Below are 19599 nucleotides of genomic sequence, written 5' to 3' on the forward strand. Positions count from 1 at the left end.
CCTAAACTGAGCTCCTGCTCTGTGTCCTCTGCAGAAGATGGTCTTCATGCACTTTAGAGAGACCAGCTTAGTTTTACAAGTATCCCCCACCCTTCCTTATCTCTGGTATCACCAGTATCTCTAGAACTGCTGTGTACATGTCCATTGTTCAGCATGGGGAAGATTAGCCTTAATTGGAAATTAGCTTTGTCACAGTGACCGCATTTGGAAGTCAGTCAAATTTTTGAATAGGTCTGGCTTGTAATTTTTATAATTCCCAGTATTAGAGTGAACACATTTAACTAACGTCACATTTAGGCTGTATTCCATTGTGTTAAGATTTAATTTTAACTCTGAGGAAAATGGATGGTGGAGTCACAGTGTTGAGAACTTGTGACAAGATGGCTGCTGTAATGCTAAACTAATATGTGTCCTAATTTTCTTTAAATTCCTAAAATAATTCAGACTGATTTAAAAAAAGATCAATTATTCATTTGGTATTTAATGAAAAAGACACTTCTGGAAAGACACTCGAGTCCTGCATCAAGCATAAAAAGGAACTTATGCATGTGTATATATTTAATTGGTGTAACAGTCCCTATGCTCCACTGTGATGGCAACACTAAGAGGAAAGTTCCTTGTGGTCCTGATGTTCCTGGAGTTTATAGTTGACTTCTGACAGTGAAGGGAGAGAAACCTGCCAGTACACTGACTGTCACAGGAGGTTCTTTACTGTAACCATTTACTTACATGAGAAGCAATTCTGACAATCTAGACTGTCTCCATTCAGTGGCTGAAGGGATAGTTTGGTTTGATTTGGTGTTTTTTAAGTGGATTTAGCACTTTTCCCTGAGAACTCCAGGGATAACATATTTGACAAAACAAAGTCTTTCCAGACTTCTGTGTAAACCTAAATTTCTATTCTTGACTGAGAAAGCTCTAATAAAAGTGACAGACCTGGTAGGTGCTGCCACTTGAATATAGAAACCAGGCTTTCATTTGGTCCATGAAACTCCCTGCCAGGAGTGCTGCACCAGCAGTGGGGCTTCTGACTGCTGGGTGCGGGTGTGCTTTGGGCTTGTGTGCCGCTGCCTACTGGCTTAAATTACTCTTCTAAGTAGGTTAAATTGACATGTTTTGTTTGGTTTTTAAGTGTTAGTTGTGTAAAGAGCTTGGATAATATTGTTGTGTGACCAAATAACTCTCCCTAGAGACAAAAACATTGACATGGCAAAACCACGTTTAAAGAATGACTGTCTGTCCCTCCCTACTGTTTGAACATAAGTTGATGTCAAAGTCAATGAAATGTAAATCTGCTCCAGTGCCGCTTAGCAATTATATAACTTACAGCCTGCATCAATCTGCCAGTTGCAGCAAGGTGAAGGAAAAGATTTGTAAGAAATATTCTGTAGGCTTCAGATTTATAATAACAGGGGTTAAAGGAAACTGGTGTTACTGTTGTTTATGTTTGTTTCCTTAACAAATTACCCACGTGCTATCATAAAATGGGCTTTTTCTTCTAGTTTCAGTTCATAATTTTTTTCTGCTGTTTCAGTGTTGCACCAGAGTTGCTGCAGTTAGCTCAAGCAACAGGTGGTTTTATGGTAACTGACTGCATTGGTGGTTACATGTGTATTTGAGAAATGGAAATATGTATAAATTACCATTTGCAGAATTTGGGGGTTTGAAGTATTTTCTTTGCCAAAAATAAACCACACTTGATTGTCTAGATATTGATTGAATCTTCTTGTCCTAATTTGATACATTTTCATTCACAAAACTTCTTAAGTTTAATAAAAGTTGCTTTCTATTTCACAGCAGAAAAGCTAAAAGTTTTTAGTATTTCTAGAATCTAGGTGCATCTTAGTAAAATTGGTAATTGGTAATTAAAAACATTATCAGAAACAGACTTATAGCATAGCTTTGATGTAGAAATTCTGTAGATTGAAAAATTGTCTTTGAGAGATTCAAAAATAATAATGATATTTTGACATTCATTCATTCATTCCAGTTGCCAGTCCTCGTGTTTGGTGACAGATACCTGTATTCAGTTTTCTGAAGTTTGTAATGAAATACTGCTGACTGCTAACTCTTTGGACTGGTTGTGTGTGTGTGGGGCGCACCCACAGCTGCAGTGGGAGTCACCTAAGCTGCTCTATTCCTTGTGCCCCCCTCAGCTGCTGGGCTACAGCGAGAAGCCGGTGAACCTGCAGATGTTCATTGGCACGGCCGACGATCGCTACCTGCGGCCCCATGCCTTCTACCAGGTGCACCGCATCACCGGCAAGACCGTGGCCACTGCCAGCCAGGAGATCATCATTGCCAGCACCAAAGTGTTGGAAATTCCACTTCTTCCTGAGAATAATATGTCAGCCAGGTACTTCACAGCATGAGTCAGCCGTTTTGTTGCTATGTGTAGTTTTTATTTTCTTCGTTTGTGCAAAGGTAAAAGAAAAGTCCTGTAAAATCAGCGTATTTTCCACAAATATGACTCATGATGAAGTGACACATCTCTTATAGCAAGCTGGTGTGAGAACAGTCAGAAGTAAAGGAGCAGAGAGGCAGGGAAGCTCTCGTACAAATGTGTTACATGACCGAGGTTGTGTGTCTCATATGAATAATTGACCACTGTGTGGAATAGCAGCTGGGATTTGATGGGTACACTTTTTCGTTCTCTAGTCCTTTCTAAACTAGAACTAAATAGTGGTCTCTTGCTCCTTGTAAATGACATTTACTATGTTAAATAACTCACTTTGGAGGTTAAACAATGTGCAATAACAAATAATCTTTTAAACGTTCAAAAAAGCAGCAGCTGGACATTTACAAGACAAACCGTTTCACCAGTACTTGCTGCTGTTTCCACACTAAGCGTTCTTTCAATCACAGACATTTAAAATAATCCTTAAAATACCATAATGGGGGGAAAAATAGAACAGCTTCATTCTTTAACAAAAGAAAGGCTTACAGAGTGAACTTTGGCAGTAGTTTGATTTATTTTTTCCATTTCTCTTGTGATCCATCTGTCCATCCTCTCCCATCTCCAGTATCGATTGTGCCGGTATTTTGAAGCTGCGCAATTCAGACATAGAGCTCCGGAAAGGAGAGACAGATATTGGGAGGAAGAACACCAGAGTGCGCCTCGTGTTCCGTGTGCACATCCCACAGCCCAGTGGGAAAGTCTTATCTCTGCAGACTGCTTCCATTCCTGTTGAATGCTGTAAGATTGCTCTAACTGTACATCTTCTATACTCATGGTTTCTGCATGTGTCAGGAGTAGTGTCACTCTGACAATATTTATTGCCAGAATTATGTACAGCAATTGTGTAAAAAGCATTGTGTGCAAAGCACTCAATTACCAGGTTAATGTATCTTTAAGTAAAGATGGTACTTGCCAACAGCTTGGAGGTTTAGAGGAAAAACAAGGGTTTGGGCTTTAGCAACTTCAGTAGTGCCTGTGTATGAGCAGAGGCAGCTGATACATCTCAGTGAAAATACTCATTCTAAAGCTGATACCATTTCCTTGATAAGAGTCTTTAGCATGATTTTCCCTATACGGTAATATCTAGTGGACAGCTGAACTTCTAGAGAGTTGATTTGTTAAATGTTGGCACTAAGGAGTCAAGGAATAACCTTAATCTGAGTTTCCCCATGAATTTATTTTATCTAGAAACCACTACAGTAATTTTTAATCCAGTACTTACTCCTAAACTAAAAATTGAATTTGCTGTAACAGTAGAGACTGTTGGCATTCATGTCTTCTTGGTGTTTCTTTTCTGTAATTACGTAATTTCAAAATAATTTTAAAAGCAAAGATAAATCATAGACAAATATGATTTGTGTATGTAAACAGATGGTAATTTTAGTTTCATCCCTGATTCTTCAAGTTAGACTCATAAAATAAATGTCATTATGATTAAAATTGTAAATAATAATTATTCCCTTAATATTTCTAAAGCTCAGCGATCTGCACAAGAACTTCCTCAGATTGAGAAGTACAGCATCAACAGCTGCTCAGTAAATGGAGGCCATGAAATGGTGGTGACAGGATCCAATTTTCTTCCTGAATCCAAAATTATATTTTTTGAAAAAGGACAAGGTAAATACTGTCTTGCTGGGTTTTTTTTTTTTCAAACCAAGCTCAGTATCCGAGCTTGATTTTAAGAAATAAGGATGTTTTAAGAGTAGTAATTGGAAAGTTCATTTAGGCACTGATCTGTGTGCTGGTTGGCAGTTATTAATGAAGTAGTCCTTCTGATTCAGGAAGACAGAGGGTAACTAACTCTGAATGTGTGTATTTGAAAGATGCTGTACAGATCATACCATGTATTTGCTCCTTCTTACAAAAAAATGAAAAAGTGAAAATGGGATCTAATTGAAATGTAGTATTTAGCATTGATGCCATGTTACATCTGACTCCCTAGCTAATGAAATAAATGCTAGCTAGAAAACAATAAAACATAAAATCTGAACAGCTGAAATTATCATTTTGGTGACTCAAGTGTCTGATTTGAACTTTCAGGAAAACAGTAGCAAAAGAAATTATTAAAACCAAAAATTTGCTAACCAAGTGCAATTTTCTACATCTTATTATTTCTGTATATATGTAAATAAGAATGGTGTTATTTTTATTAGCAAATACAAAATGTTATGTAATCATGTGTTCTGCCACACAAGCTGAACACCTTTGGGTGAGAGAGAGCTGCTGCTCTCCCAGGTTCCCTGTAACAGCACCCAGTGCAGAGGGAGCCGAGTGCAGGGTGCAGGGTGTGGGCTATGCCAGGCCAGGGCACAGGGAGGCTGCCCAGGTGATTGCCCCTCTGGCACGGGCACCTTGCCCAGCTGCAGGGTCTGTGGGTTCAGGGCGGGGAGCCCCGGGCACCGTGACCCCGGGCCGGGCAGGGAGGGGTGGCCTGGGTTATCTGCTGCTGACTCAGCCTCCCAGTCACCAGCAGCTTGTTTGAGTAAGCACAAGTGGCAGCAGCAGCAGTTTGAGCACCCTTCAGGAAGGTTTCAGAAGGAGTGGAAAACCCTTCTGTGCCCTGCAGAGCCCTTCTGTACCCTGCAGAACCCTTCTGTGCCCTGCCCCTGCTCAGAGCCCTTCTGTACCCTGCAGAACCCTTCTGTGCCCTGCCCCTGCTCAGAGCCCTTCTGTGCCCTGCAGAACCCTTCTGTGCCCTGCCCCTGCTCAGAGCCCTTCTGTGCCCTGCAGAGCCCTTCTGTGCCCTGCCCCTGCTCAGAGCCCTTCTGTGCCCTGCAGAGCCCTTCTGTGCCCTGCAGAGCCCTTCTGTGCCCTGCCCTGCTCAGAGCCCTTCTGTGCCCTGCAGAGCCCTTCTGTGCCCTGCAGAGCCCTTCTGTGCCCTGCCCTGCTCAGAGCCCTTCTGTGCCCTGCAGAACCCTTCTGTGCCCTGCCCTGCTCAGAGCCTCCCTGCAGCTCAGCTGCCTGTGCAGGACCTGCACGCTGGGCTGCACTGCACAGTCCTGCACAGCAGCACCTGCACTGGCTGTACTGCTGGAACGCCTAAAGCATCTCTCTAGTCTGTTTACAGTGTGTGTCTGTCAGTTTAACAGCCTCTTTGTGACTTAAAATAAATCCTGTTTGATATTAAGTATTTAAATACTTTTAAGATTAATTATTAAAGTGTTAAGAAAATGCTTTTTGCTTGAATTATTTGTAAATTTTTCTCAACAGATGGACGACCTCAATGGGAAGTAGAAGGGAAAATAATTAGGGAAAAGTGTCAAGGGGTGAGAAACAATTTTTCTTACTTTAGAAAGCTTATTTTTTTTTAATGTGTAAATTGATATTTTCATTGTTGTTCTGAAATTTAGACTTCATTTATTAAAATAAGTAGATCGCTGACTAATTCTGGCAGACAATTGGAGACTTCTAAATTGTCTTAGGAAGACTATAAAGTAGCCATTAAGAGGATGCTTTGAAGGAACTGGAAATAGCATGCTTGTTGTGAAAGCAATGAAAAAAGAACTTGAAAATTAAAAAGCGGAAACTTAAGATAATTTTGCTAACCTGACAAATTTCTTCCAGTGCATTAAAATTTTTTTAAAAGCTTAATGATTCAAAATGCAGTATTTTAACTGCTAGAAGGTTTTCTTGTGCTCTGGCAGATAAGCAAAGCATCCTTTATATGATATGTCTGTTTAATTAAAGCATTATCTTCAGAGAATATAAGAAAGAAAATAAAATTCTTAAAAGAATTTTAAAAGAAAATAAAATTCTCCAAATAAAAGTTTGCCTGTAGTACTGTTTCACTATGTAATGTGCATGAAGTTTGCCAATTTAAAAATATTAGGGTGCTTTAGTTTTACCATAAGTGTTTCAGTTTTTCTGTATTTAAAAGAATTTGCTTTTAATGTGTAAACCTTTTTTATTTCAACTTTTCTATAGGCAAACATCATACTTGAAGTTCCTCCATACCATAACAAAGCCATCACAGCTGCAGTTCAGGTGCAGTTTTATCTCTGCAATGGCAAGAGGAAAAAAAGCCAATCTCAACGTTTTACTTACACACCAGGTATCAAATGAAAAATACAAAAGTGACATTTTATTTTGTTTTTTAAAGTGGACATACAAAAATACTCCAGACAGTTTTGATCCTTTGCTAGGAACATAGGATTAGCTTTGAACTGTTTGTAAAACAGTTACTAAAGCTTATCTATATAAAAAGCTGAAAAACAGAGTAGTAAACTCCAGTACTGTGACTACAGCTAGTTATTTCTTCATTACACTTTCTACACAATAATTTTTGCATTCTACTTTTCTTTGAGAATGATGATGAATCTTAGAAGCTGCTCTTTAAATAACTCTGGTAAGACATGGTGGATAGTGAGATCATAGAAGAACAAATTTGTGCATTTTTTTCCACTCTCAAATGTCAAAAAAGAAAAAAAATAGGTTTAGATACAAGGAAGGTCAAATTATTTTTCCCGCACTCTGGATAGATTGCGGTTTACTGAGACAAATCAGCTTGTAACTTAGCCAGAAGTAAAACCAGGATATGTTAACTGCAGATGTAGTAAACAGCCTTTTCCTTCCCACTTGGTGTGAGGAGGAGCTTGCAGCAGATGTGCAGTGCCTGCTCCTGTCCTGCCCCTTGCTCTGTTTCAGCTGTGTGCCCATTTGGAGCAGTCACAATTCCCAAGGTGCCAGTGACGGTGGGGACCCTTTGGTGCTGCTTGGAGCACTTGAAGTCAGATATCTGAATGAGTCTTTAAAGATACAGATATTCATATAAACTTCTTAAAACTTCTGTATATGCTGACAAAGCCAACTTCCATTAGTTAACACAATTTAAAATAAGCTGTGCTCACTTGTTGTGCTCTAAAATTACCTACTTTTTAAATTTAGGCAGTGTTACCGAGGTGTCTGGTATGCCAAGTACACATTAACTGTGTTATCAGATTTCTGTGGTATTTGTCAACTGTTCTTCAAGAATATCAGCTCCTAAGATAGTTACACATCTATATTTTTGTTTGAAATATCTCTATTTAAATTATTTAAATGGTGGAACAAAATAATGACAGTTACTACTTAAATAAGAAGCAAGCTGAATTGTAACTGCAGCTGTTACTACACAAGCACTTAAAACACTCTATATGTATTACAGTTCATTTGACTGTAATATTTAGTTAACTGTATTTTATAAAGTAGTAAATGAGCATTTGAGTGTTAGTATTTTTCTACTAGCACTTAAGATCAGTATCTTGTTGTGAGCCTACCAGTAGTTTAAAAAAATAAACCTGTAACTGAAAGTGTGTCAGTTTGTAGCTCTTATAAGAACAGTTTGCTGCCATCACTGAAATTGGGGAATGAGCTTAAAGAGCTGCTGTAATTAAAACATAGTGCACTACTCAGGCTGGGGTGTGTGTTGCCAAAGCTCAGCTGTCCTTGTGATCAGAGGCTAAGGAAGGCCTGAAGCCTGCTAAAAATTGCCTTCACCATTTCCTAGTGCACGATACTGAGCTCACATCTGCCCGTTTTCAGTGGAGCCCAGCAGCAGCTCCCCCCCTCTGGTGACAAGAACGTCCTTTAGATGAACCGGACTTTCTCTGGCTGCTTTGCAAATGTCTTTAAAACCATCCATTGTATAGGAAGATGTGCTGGAAGGGGAGATGCTTGCCCTTGAATACCTGCTGGGAGAGTTGTTCTGGCTTTGCAGGGTTGGGGTAGCAGGCACAGAAACAAAGAAGGTGAAAGCAGAGCAGAAGGGAAGCAATGATACTAAACGTGCTGCTGTGGTTGTTAAACAGCAGTCAGTGTGTATTTGTCACAGGGTACAGATGGGCTGGAATTGTAAAACTGTTTTACTTTTTTCAGTTATAATGAAGCAAGAGCACAGAGACGAGGTGGATTTGTCAGCTGTTCCGTCCCTGGCCCTGCCGCACGCGGGCGGCGTCCAGGGCCTGCACTCCATGCGAGCCCAGCTGCCCTCCCCGGAGCAGGGGCACCCCCATGACAATCTGCTGTCCACGTCACCCAGGAGCCTCGTGTGTCCCATGCAGCCGCCCTACACGGCCATGGTGACCTCGGCAGTGCCACACCTGCCACACATGCAGGGCAGAAACCTCAGTCCAAGTGAAGAGTGTCACGTTTTGCCTCCTGCCGTGGTTCAGTCTTTTCAGGTAACATCAGCACCTCCCGTGAGGCCTTCTTACCAGCCTATGCAGCCTAGTGATGTGTACAATGGACAGCCTGGCCTTCCCATGAACTCTGCCTCCGGCCCAGCATTCGATGCCATTTCATTTCCACAGGACACGGCTGTACCTCATTTGATAAATCTCAGCTGCCAAGCTCTGCCACCGGTGCAGTTCCATTCTTCAAACCCAGGTTCTGTGCCAGCATCAAGTCCAGCAGGGCACGCCCTGGCACACGCAGCTCATTCGGGACAGTCACCTGCTCAGCTGCCGTCCATGGGATTCCACTGCCCGGGCACCGGGCAGGGCTCCCTGCCCTCTGCCATGAGCCGCTCCCTCGGCCAGGCCTCTCCGCAGCTGCAGCAGGTCCCGTTCCACTCTCCGAACCCAGCGGCCGCTTCTTCCCCGTCCCCGACAGCTTCGCACCCGCTGGGCCACTCGCCGCTGTCCGGCCCCTCTTCCCCGCAGCTGCAGCCTCTGCCTTACCAATCCCCCAGCTCAGGGCCCGCCCCGTCGCCGCCGCCCGGGGGCCGCTCGGGGCAGCCCTCGCCGCAGGCCGCCAGCCCCGCGCTCGGAGCCCTGGGCGCGGTGTCACCCCTGGGGCCCCACCCCGGCTGTGACTCCTCTCCCTTTGCGCCCGAGGGGGCAGCTGTGCACATCAAACCAGAGCCTGAAGACCGGGAATTGAATTTTCAAACCATAGGACTACAAGACATCACACTAGATGATGGTAAGTGGATATAATATTGCAATACTGGGGTTATAATGGGCATTAAACTACCAAGTGGGTGTGGGAGGGTTGTTCTGTTTAGAACACACTGCTCTTCAAAGAAGGAAATTTATATCATCAGTCATGGAGTCATATTTTTGTGTCCAAAGCAACAAATTATTTAAAACTAATTATATCAACTGTTTGTAGATACACAATTCAAGCATTTTAGTCTGATTTGCCCACAAACTTTGGTTTTGTCATAAAATAAGGCTTGAGGATCAACTCTTACACATTGACACCTTGTAGTCAAGAAAGTCATTTGAAGTCTTTTCTGATTGTGTCACTGATACGTTTCAGTAAAACTCATAATACGATATCTAAGTTGCATAGATGGAGTTTGGAATCTTGTTTCTTGGAGTTGTCCCAGTTTTGAAGGGCAGGCTGGTGTTTTGATAATCTATCACATGCATTTTGGCACTGTCTTGGTTTCCTCACAGACATTCTGTAGATACTGTCATCATTCAGCACCTCTGCTCACAGTGGCTGTTTGCTTTCTCCACTCTGACTACCTTTTTGAGAAGTTCACTTGTTTAACATAAACAGAACAAGGACATTATAATGCTAAAGGCCAGACTATAAAGGACTGTATTGTAAATATTTGGGCAATTTTAAAAATTTAGTTATTAATTAAATAGCTATTTTCCAAAGAAGTGAAAAAAGAAAAATATTAGATCCTAAACATCAGACTTTGAGGTGTAGATGCAAAGCAACTTAAAGAATATGTCATGCTAATAAAGTCTGGAATAACAGAAGGCCTAGCCTTAAAAGTTGTGTAAAATGTGTTTGATTTTGATGAACGGAATTGTGCCAGTGTCTCTTTTCTAAAGTAGTCATAAATGTTGTGGTTTAGGGTTTTTTTTACCATCCCTGGTAATTACTTAATTGCATCAGCAGTAGAATAAAGACTTAAGTGTAGGCCATCTGTTAAGTATCTGTGTCAGTCCCAACTCCCTGCATAAATTGAGCTTTGCTATTGTTACCTCCAGACAGTAGTAATAAAATTTAGTAAGAAATGCCTTTAAAGACATGGCACAGTAGGAGGAAAACGAGAGAAACCAGTCTAGTTGAGCTTTCAGTTCAATAGCCACCTTAATTAAACAAAGCTGTCTTTTTAGAAACACTGTTTATCAATCAACTTAAGTTTATTTAGAAAGGAAGGAAGAGACTGATTCTGTCAAGGACTTGCTGAGGGGAGAAAAGCAAGGCTTTATGAAACAGCATGCAGCAAAAAAATAGCATTTTGTACTTCTGTATAGAGGAACAAGAGGGAAATCTAATGTTTCAAGAAGTGTCAGGTTAGAACCTACCTTCTTCTCATCCTTCTTCTCTCCACACCCACAAAAAAAAAGTAGAAACAAATCAAATATAACTGAATACTGTGGTTAGACTGTTCACAAAGTAAGCAGAAGTGTTTAGCACTTGTGAATATCTTGGCAGTTTGTTTATACTTGTTCAGAAATTAAAATGGATGCACAGTAAAAAGGTTTTTTTCTCTATGTCACAAATATTTGTTGCTTTTTGATACTATTTCCATTGCTTAGCACTGAAAGCACTGCCTTGTTCTGTGCTGACAAAGCCATGGAATCACAGGAGAAGCTGTTGGAGCCCCACTGGAAGCGTGGCCACTTGCTGATGGTTCAGAGTACAATGAACATGGGAGTCAAATGGCCACAGCTTAATTAAATTCTTTTTTTAAGTGATTGTTGTAGAAAGTTAAAGTTCTGATAACTGCTGATTAAATATACTTCATGTGTGGAGAACTGAGCATGGATTTAAGTGCTGAGCTTGCCCTTGGCAGCAGCCCTGGGTTTGTGAGCAGCTTTCCCTTCCACCGTGCGATGATTTCCTGGGGTTGGGTTTGGGGCTTGTTTGCCTTTCCAATCTGCAAATACAAATCAGATGTTGAGCATGAAACCTGCTGTTCCCAAAGTCTGGAAGGGCACAGGGACAAGAAGCAAAACTGCTCAGTTCTCTCAATGTGAGTGAATACTTCCTCTGCTTAATCAGCTTTAAGGGAAAAAAACCCCCGTGTTTAGACAGGAACACTTTTTTCAATAATTTATCTGACATATTACTCTGGTTTAAAAAACAATTCTAAAATTTCTTTTTCTTGTATAATTGAATTTTAGTTTCTGTACAAATAGTGCCAAGCACAAATAGCAAATAGGCTATTCTACAATAATGTTATAACAATTAAAGAAAAAAATCCAAACATAATTACATACATAAAATGAGTGTTGTTACAATATGTTCTCCCAACTAATACATCAAACCTGAAAGCTCTACTTAGTTGGCAAATAGGTTTTTGAAGGTTACCAATTAAGGCAAATAAACCTCTCAAAATAAAACACTAAGGCAAAGCCAGTTGAAAATTCTTTAAATCATGTCTGGCTTACCGGCCTTAAATATTTAAATCAGTATTCTTAAAATAAACAAAAAACTCTGAGAGCATAAATCATCTTCTTTCTTTTAAGTAATGTATACTGTTTCAAAATTAAAATAGTATCTATTTCTTTGCCAAGAAAATAAAATATTTCAAGAAATATTTTACAAAATTTCAATGTAGTATGGAAGTGCTACCCCATGATGAATAAATCACAGAATTACTGTGTATCTTGACAGAATTGGATTTAAAATTCTTAAAGACAAAATCCCAATTAAAAAACCCACAAAACTGAGAAATCCCCACCTCCAGATGTGACTGTGTGTATATTAGTTACATAAATTCATTTAAGTAAGACCCCTAGAAATGACTCTTACTGCCTCTTCAACCAACATTCAGGTGTTTTCTTAAAACCACACCAAAACCCCTTCCCAGTCACTGCATAATACAGAGCTACAAAGCTGCTCCATCCATCTGTGCTCAAGTCAAGAGCATCTGGATTAGTCTTGATCCAGCATCTCCTGGAAGGTGGAACACATTTGCAGCTTCCCTGCAAAGTCCAAGGTGTTTGCCAGTGACCAGATGGAGAACCTTTTGAAATGTTGCTGTGTTCCTTTGCCCTTTCCCTGGCTCTGTTCACTCTGTGGTTGAACACAGGTTACACAATGGAAGGACAGATCCTGCCCATGTGTCTGGCAAAGGACTTTCCTTTCCTTCCTTTCCTTCCTTTCCTTCCTTTCCTTCCTGCTTCTTTCCTTTCTCCCCCCCATACTGAACTTTATGTGACTCTTCATTGTCTTGTTTTTCAGGAGGACCTTGTTGATATCCTTAGACTTTTCTAATGTCCACCTTGAATTTGCTTTTATGTTTTGTTTCCCCTCTTCCTATCCTTGCATCCTACAGGGAAACCTAATTCACTTGAAACAAGGGATCAAAATGCATGAGGTCACAAAGATACAAAATTCAAATTACAGTATAAAAAAATATTTGAAACATAACACAATTTCAAAGTAGTATTGTGTGCTACTACTTCAAAGGCATTCTGAAAAGTTCTCTTTTCTGCTTAGGTTTTGCAGTTGTGAGGTTGCACAAACTCAGAAACTTTTGGGCTGGAACTAAGTAAAAACAGCTCCATGCACTTTTATTTGTCCCCTCTACCTTTTCTGTCTCTCAGTGTGTTGGACCTTTTTTCCCTCAGCATCTCTCAGCAAGTCAGCCCTCTGGCCAACAGCTCAGGTTAACATTTCCCTGGACAGACAGTGTAGTTTTAGGGCTGCAAACAGATACAAACAAGGCAGCTGAAGTGACAGGAAACAGGCAGCTGGTCATGTCTGGCCTTTCCCATATCCATCATCCATACTGCTGCACAGCCATCTAATAAAGTTTCTTCCCCACTTCAAAGAAAAGCTACCCAAAGTTAGACTCAGTCTGGTTATATGATGAGGCTTAATTAATCTACCCCCTCTCTTTTTAAAAAGTGCTCCTAATGTAATGGTTTACCTATTCCCACTGTCAGGTTTTAGGTTTAAAACTGTTCCAGTACTGTTGTTCTCAAATTTAATCTTTTGTGGTTTCCAGTTTAGGAGGGAATTTACTGTGGATTTCATGGCTTTCTACAGTGATGACATTTCTAACATGTACACCTGTATTTAACCATTTTTAAGGTATTATTTGGCTAGATTCAGCAAATCAGGATGACCTTCTACTAATCCTCTTATATTTTGTTACTCATTGCATCTCCATTACATAAAGCTGGAGATTAGAAAATCCAGTATGTGCATTTACTATAAATCATAACCAGAAATCCCCTAAGCACTTTGTGTATATAAAGCAATGAGGCTGCTTTGTCAGACACATTCCATGTAGAACTCTAGGCTGTTAGCATTCATTCATTTTAATAGTTCTGTGATAACTCTCTAGCTTATAAATTCTCTTGCTGAGAAGCTCAGATTATTCTGATCTTGGCTAGAAGACTTGTACATCTTTGCAGGCAGATTTTTAACTGTAGCTTCAGCTTAATTTCTGGAGAATCAAAGTGGTGAGTAATAAAGTATTGGAGAAGGACTATACTTTGTATTTCTGTCTGTATTTAAAACTTACTTATTAAGATCAGTGTTAATTAAAGCAGCATCCTGCCACTGGAGGTCTGCAGAAGCACAGAAAGTACTGAATGCTGGAGTGTGCTGTAGTGTGGAGGAGAGCAGCTCAAACCTGAGATGTACATCTCCAAGGCAAGGTGTTTGTATTGTCTCCTGAGTGCAGAGCCAAATGTTGCACCTTGCAGTGTGCCCAGCAAGGCCAAGGACTCTGAGCTACCCTGTGCCTGGAGCTGTCGGAGCAATCCTGCCCTGAAAGGCATTCTGAAAACTCTACCAGTATAGACTGTTCAGTCAAGTTGTGTTCAAACTCCTCCTTTCTTAGCATTCTGATTACTAAATCTGCATTGTCAAGCAGCACGAGGCAGCAGTAAAAAGCAATCCTGCAGTGAGATGTTGAGGTGAGAAGGCAGAACCTGAAATGGATTGAAAGAGAATGGAAATCTACTTTGAGAAAATGTGTGTTATGAACACAATGAGGATCCAGACCGAGCAGTGGTCTAAAAGCTGAAGGGTGGAGCAGTGAGCAAAGGTGAAATGTTTTGCATCAGGGTTGTCAGCAGTTAAAGGGTGCTTTGACTGTATCTTCTAGGGGATTCACTCACTGTGTCCATAAAATCTGTGTCAGTGATGCATTCCAGTTACAGATTTCTAATGTGTAAAGATGTCAGCTAAATCCTCAGGTGTCTGTGGCCAGCTCTCCCTGGGAGAGCCACAGAACATCTTGTAACTAATGCACAGTAAACTCAACTGACTCACCACGTCAAAAAGATTCCCATTCAAGAATCAGAAGAGGTTAGAGACTTCTTCCATCAGTGCAGGTGGCACTTCTGCACCAAGGTGTGGCTGCTGGCAATCACAGCAGCACTGGAAGGAGCTCAGTGCACCTTGTGACCCCAGACAAAATCCACACAGACCCTTCAGCACCACTTTCCACTGCACAGCCCATGTGTCCTCTAGAGCCCAGGCTTGTCCTGGATTCTGTGTCAGACTCAGCTCTCTTCTTGTGTGAGAGAAAAGGTAAACATGACTGCAGTGAGTTGGTTTCACCAGGCTGAAATGCAGAGTGGGACAGCACAGCCAAGCCATGAGCAGGGTATTTGTTACTGTAGCAGGTAATTGCAGAGCTGGTGCTGTGATTCTGCAGGCACATTTCATTTTTCTGTACATTATGTGCATGGGAAAGTTATACTCCAACATTCCATACAGTTAATTGGGGAAAAAAATAGTACTGCTTAGTGAAGTTGGCATTAAACCTGAAATTACTGAAAGCAAGCCTGGCCTCTGGCTTGGAATGTGACCTGCAAGGCACCCCCCTGTCTGTGGTAGTTTGCCACAGCAGCCCTGGCCTGACCTGTGACAGGTTTGGTCCCAGAGCAGCACAATCAGCTGGCTGCTCCAGCACAGACTACTGAGGGTTAATTAGAGCCTGGCAGCTTCTTTTTTGTTAGGGAAAGTTGACACTCACTGGTCATGTGGAGTCAAAACCAGGCTAAATATACTGCACCAAGCAATGTGACAGAGTTGAAGAGGTTGTTCACATAAATTCAGCTGATAGAGTTCTGTCTGAGGCTGACAGAGGAAGGTGTATGTCCCAGGAAATGTGTGCTGCACTCTGTCCATAGTTTTCCTTGAGGTTTGCTGGTCCTTGTTACCTCTGTCAGGAGAGCAATTCACTCACCTGTCCTCTAAAACACACAGTGTGTATCAAACTTCTTCTTATGAGGCACATTAAAAAACTCCACTCTCTGCTACTCACTGGAGCAGCACTGCAGACAATCATGCATTCTAGAATATTTTGGGAGATTTAGTCTTCTAAAACCGGTATATCTTCTAGGTTATGTCCCACAGCCTGCACATCCTGCTCCAGTTCAGCAGCAGTAAAGGATACACAGGCCAAACTTTTAATCAGATAGTGCTACAAAAACAGGAAGTTAATTGACTCCTGTAGGAGGAGACCCTGAAAACCAAATGGAATGACTCCAGGAGCTCTTTGGTCTGCCTGTACCCATAACAGAACTCTAATTTAAAGTTGACTTCCTGCTTTCACCCAAACCGAGTGCTCATAATTGAGGGTTTAAAGCTTTTCTTAAACTTTCTTTACTTAAAGACTGAGTCAGGACAATGAGTTCATTCAGAAAAGTATGAATTTTTGATCAGTTAAACAGATCTACCAGGCATCATTTTTCTTGATTTTTGTTTGAACTTCTTAGGTTTTATTTTGGCTTTATATTCTTTGGGTACAGAAAGCTTTCTCAAATGTTTAGGGTATTACAAAGTATAAAGGTATTTTTAATGTATATTTTTCTGGTACCTCAAGTTCTGCCTAATATGTGTGTTAGAACAAAATCTTTATGTGTATCACAGAGTTGAAAAGGCTGTTGTTTCATGTCCCACGTTTCCCAAACAAGAAGCAGTGTGTGCCTGAGGGCAGTGCATGCTCTGTTCCAGAAGGTGCTGGCTGGAGATGCTGTGTGTGCTGTGCATGGCACAATTTGTCAGGGACTGATAAAAGCAAACACTCACCACTGTCAGCAGCTTTGGTAGTGCACACAAGAACCTCAGGATCTTGCTAAGGATGAAACTAATTAGAAAAATTGCTCAGAAATATATTTTCCTGCCAGAGTGACATATAATCCTTACTGTATAAGCTGTGCTGTCTTAATGGTGCAGAGGCTGTTGCTTTATAAGCTAATGAACTCCACTGTTCTCTCTGGAGGCTTTTTGGCAGTGTTTGTTGTCTGCTCTTTTGAAAGCTTCACCTTTCCAAAGAGGGTTGTTGGTACAGTTAATTTGTTTCCTCACGAGGCAGATTCCTGCCCATCTCCCTGGATTCATTAGATCTTTATTTAAATATCACTTTCTTGCTGTTTCTACCGTAATTGATGGGGGGAAATGATCTTTTTTAATCTCCTATTATTTGACAAGAATTTATCCTTAATTTACTCCTTTCCTTCACAATGGCAGCGGACATTTTCATTGAAACCCAGATAATGCTTTCCACTTCCCATTTAAACATGTGTAATTTTACACTTTGAACAATTAAGCATAAGAAGTCACCCAAAGAGGTAATTTGAGCTGCTTGAATTTCAGAAGGAAGTAAGAGTAGATTCCTTTGTTCTCCCAGGAGTCATCCCTAAGCAGGGCTTAGATACCATGCTGGCAAAACAAGTGTGTGCCTCTATCCAGAAGGCACAAATTAGCCAGGGTCCAGAGTAATTTTCTTAATTGTGTTAAAGCCTAGTTGACTAAATTTGCAACCCTGTCTTGGGCAGGGAAAAAAAACAAATCCAGCCCTGTTGTAAGCTCTGCCTAGCCACTGATCACAACTGAATAAACACAGACTTGTTGGTTAAAATAATGAACACACTATTTGACATTGATTTTTCCTCTAGGAAAGCAGTTCCATGAAATGCAGCTCTGCACTACCTGCAGGGTTTCTCATGTGGCCCAAGGCTGAGGGAGCCACCTGTGCCAAGACAGCATTGGGTGACCTGGCACTGGAGCTGTGGTGGCCCCACTGCAGCCGTGCCTTGGGCAGGGTGTGCACTGGGACAGCTCCCTGTGCTTGGGGCAGAGGCAAAATGGCACAACAGGTTTGCTTCACTAGGACTCCTTTGCCCACCCTGGAGTTGCTGTCCAGTGCCACAAGTACTTCTAATTTGACCACAGTAAGTAAAGCTAATTGAAAAAACTGAGGGAAGAATGTTCTAAACACAAATACTAAAATCAGATTTAAGTAGTATAAATGCATTCATGATGATGCAACTATGCAGACATCCAAAAAAATAACCATTACCTTTATGGCTCTGGCTGCTAAATGAAAGTAAATATACAAGTAAATATACAGGAAAAGTGATAATGTTTTTAATAAGCACTCTGATAACTTATAAATAGTTACTTATGTCACATACGCAGTGTTTGTGAATGAAATGGGGGATTTCAATTTAGTGCTATTAAAACAAAAATGAAAATCACTTCCTGGTTGAGTGAACTGTAACTTTTGGTTTAGTCCAGTCAGTAGTTATGTCTGTCTTCTTCTCTGACACAGACAGTTTTATCTCTGACCTGGAATACCAGCCATCAGGTTCAACAGAGAAATGGACTCAACATTCAGCACTCATGTCCAACTCCTTTGTGGAAAATCTAGAGGGTGAGTCTGCTTACTGAAATGCTTCAATGTTTGAAATTGGAGCACAAAGGAAAGGGGAAAGTGTTGTAAGAGTTTTAAGAGCTGCAAGTGAAAAGCACTGTGTAATGCTGAAGTATTGCTATAACCAGACACCTGTGTATTCTGAAATAGTTGGAAATTTAGCATTTGTGAACCAGGTGTACACTCATTCAGTAAAAACCTCCACTCAAAGTATACAGAGCTACCACAGAACTTCCTGTGTGCTGAAGGATCTAGTAAAGTAGCAGAAGAGGATATGAAAATCTGAAGCCAAATATGGGCAAGGTAGAAGAGTGGCCAGATCAGTCAACTGAGAAATTTGGAATGTTTCTCTTTTTCAAAAAGATGAAGCAATGTCAATTTAAATAGATGGAATACAGTGGTATGCACCTCCAGTCAGAGTATTAGGAATACAGGTCCATAACTAGACTTAGAGTTGAATGTGCATTATGATTGGGTAAGAATATCTGGATTTTTTTATTTCAGCTTCTTTATTTCACATATAAGCAAGATAATTAGGCCCTATGACTCTTCTAAATACTAATGGTATTAGAATTGTTGCATGGTCTATTGGTCTTGTTTGTGTTTAGACTTTAGTGGTTTTCACTTTATTACAAACATGCCTAAAATGCCAAAGAACTATACTGTCCTTTTTCTCTCAATACATGCACATATACATTGTAAAGACTTATAACATTTTCTACTTTCTCCATAAATTTGTAAAGGTAAATGTACAGTACTGTAAATGTACAGTAGATTGGGTGACAGTGAAATAACCAAGCTCTTCATAAAACTTTCACACAATTACTGTGTAGACTGATCCTAAGTTTGCCTATGAAGCTGAAATAAACCACACTGGTCTTTTGCCAGCTTTCAAGAAACTTAATTCTGCTTTCCTTACCTATCAAAATGTTGTTAGTAAGGTAAGTAGCTCCTATTTGGAATGGCAGAGCCAGGGAAAGGACTGTACGCCAAGCTGACATTCCTGTGTCTTTAAACAGCAAATCAATTAGTAAAATAAGAGTTATAACTTAGATTATTTCAGTGTTCTGCACTATATCCTGTGCAATTCAGAATCTGGTAGGTTCAGAATAATTTTTGAAGAGCAGGAGTTCTTGAAAAATAGAAATTCAGGCTAATAATAAAATAACCCTCAAATACCAGTGTCCCCAAGTGAAAAATAACACATAGTGTGGTAACCCCCAAATTTAGGCCTATGAAATGTATGCTGACAGGTCCCTTTTATAAAGGGCACACAAACAGAAACCCAGACAGAAACACATTTACACACAAGTGCTAGCATTTGACAAATGCAATTGAGAAACATGGCATTTTTAAAAATGAAAATAATGAGTATTTTGTGTATTTGGCACAATGTAGTGTGGTGTTAATACAGGATAGGATACAGAGGAAAGTAGGATGGTTTTGTACCTTGAAGAATGCTCGGTGTCAAATCAGACAAGTTAACTGTATCCACTGCCAGTACAGAATTTTTACAGAGCCAATTTTCAGGCTTAAATTAGGAAGAACACAGCTTCTAAATTATACT

At 40.6% G+C, this 19599-nt stretch overlaps 1 protein-coding gene across 2 annotated transcripts in view; it reads left to right on the top strand.

The window, feature by feature from the left end:
* Positions 1 to 19599, top strand: part of NFATC3 (nuclear factor of activated T cells 3) — a 64602-nt gene that overhangs the window by 34484 nt on the left and 10519 nt on the right. The window contains exons 4-10 of one of the 2 annotated variants that reach the window (XM_063167805.1): positions 2157 to 2356; positions 3024 to 3196; positions 3935 to 4075; positions 5669 to 5724; positions 6383 to 6509; positions 8312 to 9358; positions 17931 to 18032. In XM_063167805.1, the coding sequence (XP_063023875.1) occupies positions 2157 to 2356; positions 3024 to 3196; positions 3935 to 4075; positions 5669 to 5724; positions 6383 to 6509; positions 8312 to 9358; positions 17931 to 18032 (1846 nt within the window). The remainder of the gene's footprint in view (positions 1 to 2156; positions 2357 to 3023; positions 3197 to 3934; positions 4076 to 5668; positions 5725 to 6382; positions 6510 to 8311; positions 9359 to 17930; positions 18033 to 19599) is intronic. The other variant, XM_063167806.1, reaches the window with a different exon arrangement.

Source organism: Melospiza melodia, chromosome 13 (assembly GCF_035770615.1).
Source record: "Melospiza melodia melodia isolate bMelMel2 chromosome 13, bMelMel2.pri, whole genome shotgun sequence".
In the NCBI taxonomy this organism is placed as follows: domain Eukaryota; kingdom Metazoa; phylum Chordata; class Aves; order Passeriformes; family Passerellidae; genus Melospiza; species Melospiza melodia.